The following is a 5,000-nucleotide window of genomic DNA, read 5'->3' on the forward strand; positions in this document are numbered from 1 at the left end:
TCACACACACACACACACACACACACACCACACACACACACACACACACACACACGCACACTAAAAGCCCCTTCATCCAGCACTTCCTACACTATTAAAGCTCCATCATAGACAGAGTGGACATCCCAGCCAACGTTTACAAGAGGGTCACCAAAGAGGTAACCGTGTGAGTGTGTGTGCACATTTCACAAGGTTCTGAACACTCAGCATGCCTCCAGACAGACCCGCACGCCACACACACACACACACACCCTAAACTCAGCAGTACAGCGTCAGTGTGTAAACATTATCAGTATGCCCCCCCTCTTCCTCTCCCTCCTCCCTCTCCTCTCCCCCCCCCCCCCCCCCACCCCGTTCCAGAAAACAAACAGGGCGGCCATCTTGGAGATATCAATCTGTCAACACGGCCCCTTCTGCAGGAAGTTCAAGTAGTCAATGGAGGAGGCCGCCTCCCCCCCCCCCCACCTCCTCTCTCTTCCTAAGTGCCAAATAAATTAAGGAGAAGGGCCAAAGAGCAGTCAGCACCCTCCCCCCCCCACCAACCAACACACACACACACGGAGAGCAGATGGCTTTAGATGAAAAGAGAGGGAGAGTGGAATGCTATGGCTAAATGTACCCGAGTGTATTAGCATTCGAGCGCCTGAGAGGGTGTCGGAGCAGCAGTATGCCTTTGAACGCACACGCAGAGAAGCTGTGCTGCCCGACAGGTGCTCATATCCAGGTGGCTTCACAACATAGTATCCTTCTGTAGACCCCCTGTGACACACACACACACACACACACACACAACCGACTAACCAACCAACCAACACACACTGGGGCAATGAGTGGGACAACAGAATAGGCTTCAGTCATTTCAAACCAGACAGTTCTGCTGACTCACGCACACGCACACACACACACACGCACACGCACGCAAACACACACACTCAAAGCCCCGGGCCTAGTTCCATTTTGACTGAGGGGGTTGAAAACAGAAAACGAGTGAGAGGAGAGAGGGGAGGGATGGAGAGAGAGATTAACAAAACAGAGAGAAAGGGACGAAAAAAACAGGGTGCAGTTACAGGTGTGTGTGTGTGTGTGTGTGTGTGTGGTGGCTACAGTAAGTCAGTCGCGGGGCAGTAGGGGCTTCTGGGACTGGAGGCGTAATGACAGAGATGGTGGGTGGGGGGGAGGTGGGGGGGGGGGGGTCCAGGCCTCAGGTAGGTCTCTCTGTCCCAGGGGACGCGTGTGTCTCTCCCAACCACCCTCCACCACTGGGGACATGACTGCTGTTCAGGGACAACACTGCCTCCTGTTGGATTCTCTCTCTCTCCCTCCCTCTCTCCCTCTCTCTCTCCCTCCCTCTCTCTCTCCCTCCCTCCCTCCCTCCCCCTCTCTCTCCTCCTCCCTCTCCCTCCCTCCCCCTCCCTCTCCCTCCCTCTCCCTCCCTCCCCCTCTCTCTCTCTCTCCCTCTCCCTTTCTCTTTCTCTTTCTCTCACACCTCCTTCAGAATAAACTGCCCCCCCCCTCCACAACAGAAACATTAGTATTTGCATGCATGTGATTTTTGAAGCAACTGATTCTCTCACACACACACACACACACACACACACACACACACACACACACACACACACACACACACACACACACAGTCTGTCCCTTTTATTGCGGTTGAGCAACAGACTAGAGAGTGTTGGTTGAGCAAGCTTTCATGTTGAAAGAGTGTCTTTAACTGTGTACAACTATGGCATTACTGCCATACCTCCCCCCTCTCTCACATCCCCGTGTAATTACACTGTCACCAGCAGGTTGGGCTCGCTCGCTCACACACACCATGATGCTGCTAGCAGAGATGAAAGGTATAGAGTGTGTGTATGTGTGCGTGCGTGTGTGTGTGTGAGAGAGAGAGAGATAATGACAGGATGATGTTCAGAGAGGAAGGAGACACGGCTGCACTCAAAAACACCATCAGGATTAAGAGCTCTCTCTCTCTCTCTCTCTCTCTCTCTCTCTCACACTCACACACACACACATGTGCGCATGCACACTCGCATAAAAAAGCACACCCCTGTGGATTGTGTGTATTTGTAGCATGCTCTTTTATCCCGGCGTCCCAGCCGCTACCAGACTCACACAAACACCTGAGGCTCCCCAGCATTCACTAATTAACTCAAGGATTTGTCCGTTCATTCATTCATTCATTCATTCATTCATTCATTCATTCATTCATTCATTCATTCATTCATTCATCAATTCATCAATTCATTCATCCATTCATTCATTCAATTTGTTCATTCGAATAATTTGTTTGTTAATTAATTAATTAATTAGTTCATTCATTCATTCATTCATTCATTCATTCATTCATTCATTCATTCATTCGATTCATTCCTTCGTCCATTAATTCATAAGATTAATTAATTAAATCGTTCATTCATGCTCGTTCGTTCGTTCGTTCGTTGGTTCGTTCGTTGGTGGGTGTGTGCGTGGGCCCTGTACTCACTCAGTCTCTGCATCATCATCTCCCCGGAGGGGGGGTAGTGCAGGCGGCGGGCGAACTCCGGGCAGTACCACACCAGCAGCTCCGCCCCCGGCGCCACGGGCCTCACGGTGTAGAAGTAGATCTCCATGTCGTTCTGGCACGCCGCCACGTTCTGCTCGCCGGCCGAGTGGGCGGGGTTGACGTAGCGCATCCAGTTGGAGCGCTCCTCGTCCAGGCCGTCGACGAAGTGGTGGAACTCCCCCTGCGAGTATATCTGCGGAGAGAGGAGGGGTCCGGCGTTAGGGTCACATGACCGTTTGGTGATGGAGTCGGGGGTCGAGAGGGTAAAGGTTAGGGTTAGGACGGTCCGACGTGAACACAGTCCATTGCAGTAGCATTCATCCACCAAATCCTAATCCTCTGTCTCTCTACATCTGTCTTTTGATAATGATATACTGTATAAATGATATACGGTATGCATGTATATACATACCGTATATCATTATATACAGTATCATTTTATACTATATATATATATACACACATACATACACACACGGTATACACATATATATATATATATATAAATAAAAAAACACATATATATATATATATATATAAATAAATAAAATATAAAATTCTCTTTCCCTCCCTCTCCATCCATCCCTCTCTCACCCTTCTTAGTTCAGCATCGCGGCTCCCGGACGGAGCGATAGAAGGACAGACAGAGTGATAGAAGGACAGACGGAGCGATAGAAGGACAGACGGAGCGATAGAAGGACAGACTGCAGCAGACAGACAGGCAGACAGACAGACGCGACTGACAGAGCGACCAGTAGAAGCTTCTCTTATACGGGTCCTGAGTCAGAGTGGATGTCCCTCCCCCACAGCCACACTCATTCTGGGTCTCTCCCCCTCTCTCTCTCTTTCACTCCTCCATCATAGTGCTGCTTCATCCCTCCATCCCTGCCAGGGCTGGGCCTGAGCGTACAAGGACGTGGATGGAACACCTTGTTTAATTTAGAGGTGTGTGTGTGTGTGTGTGTGTGTGTGTGAGAGAGAGAGAATGTGTACGTGTTCACTTACAGGAACAATGACGTAGTAAAGTTCCTTTGTACACAATGAAAATATGACATCACTAATTCCTCTCTCTCTTTCTCTCTTTCTCTCATTCTCGCTTTCTCTCTGTCTGCGTGGCGGGCTTGTTTTGACTGTACTCTCCACTCTTACTGACATAAAAACCACTATCTTGCGTAGTCACGGAACAGAACAAAAAAACGCACGAACTACTGTGAACTATTTCTGAACATTATTGATTGCCAGTAAATGTGCTGACAAGAGTGGAACGTGAGAACACACACATTGAAGGTAACTCTCTCCTTGGTAGCTGTGTGTGTGTGTGTGTGTGTGTGTGTGTGAGTTCTCTAATGAGTTCTGCTGAATAAAAATCGCAGACTCATCGGTACCCACAGAGAGAAGCACCTCTCCGAGAAAAAAACTCTCCAGAGAATCGCCCAACACACACACACACACACACACACACACACACACTTCCTCAGAACCTTGAGAGACCCCCGCCATGACGTCACATTCTCAACTCAGTCAGTGGAACAGGAAGTGAGGAGCAGGAAGTGAGGCTGTTGTTCTGCTCGAAGCTCCGCGCTCCGACTGACGGCCGCGCTCGCTGAACACTCACCCGCCAGAAGTACTTCCTGTTGGCCTCCTTGGAGACGCCGTCGGCGCTGTAGCTCTGGCCCAGCAGGGGGCCGAAGCGCGTGCCTTTTGGGATGTATTCTCTGCTGCACACGCCCACCACCTAGACACACACACGCACACACACACACACACGGACACACGCACACACACACACGCACACAGACAAGGATGGCGAACAGTTAGTATGTGTTGTGTTTTGTGTGTGTTCCTGTGTGAGGCAGAGTTCTGTGTGTGTGTGTGTGTGTGTGTGTGGAGGGGTCTGAGCTGAGGTGGTCTCTGAGCTCCGAGCTGATTTACGTTATCACATCCTGCCAGGTCACTCGCTTCACATGAAGAGGCCGGAAGGAACCCTCATCATGATCACATCAACAAACGACAGAGCCCGTGTGTGTGCCCGTGTGTGTGTGTGTGTGTGTGTGGTCTGTGGTGAGGTTTATTGCTCAAAATATGAATAGATGGAATTTGCACGCCTACACTGGAATTATGACCATGACACCATTTTCAATTGTGTGTGTGTGTGTGTTTCTGTCTGTGTGTGTGTGTGTGTGTGTGTGTGTGTGTGTGTGTGTGCGTGCATGCATGCTTAGCCAAGTTGTGGTTTTATTAGGATCGCCATTGTGTGTGTGTGTGTGTGTGTACATGTACAGTGTGTTTGTGTGTGTGTGTTTGCGCATGTACTGTACAGTATGTGTGTGTGTGTGTGTGCATGTACAGTATGTGTGTGTGTGTGCGCACGCATGTACAGTATGTGTGTGTGTGTGTGTGTGTGCATGTACAGTATGTGTGTGTGTGTGTGTGTGTGCATGTACAGTAT

The 5,000-nt window shown here is 49.8% G+C and overlaps 1 protein-coding gene across 1 annotated transcript in view; it reads right to left on the reverse strand.

Moving 5' to 3' along the window:
- Positions 1-5,000, reverse strand: part of prdm1a (PR domain containing 1a, with ZNF domain) — a gene marked incomplete at both ends in the record, with an annotated part of 12,879 nt that overhangs the window by 2,606 nt on the left and 5,273 nt on the right. The window contains 2 exons of the mRNA XM_084442023.1: positions 2,492-2,744; positions 4,167-4,286. Coding sequence (XP_084298149.1) covers positions 2,492-2,744; positions 4,167-4,286 — 373 coding nt within the window. The remainder of the gene's footprint in view (positions 1-2,491; positions 2,745-4,166; positions 4,287-5,000) is intronic.

Source organism: Borostomias antarcticus (assembly GCF_949987555.1).
Source record: "Borostomias antarcticus genome assembly, chromosome: 8".
In the NCBI taxonomy this organism is placed as follows: domain Eukaryota; kingdom Metazoa; phylum Chordata; class Actinopteri; order Stomiiformes; family Stomiidae; genus Borostomias; species Borostomias antarcticus.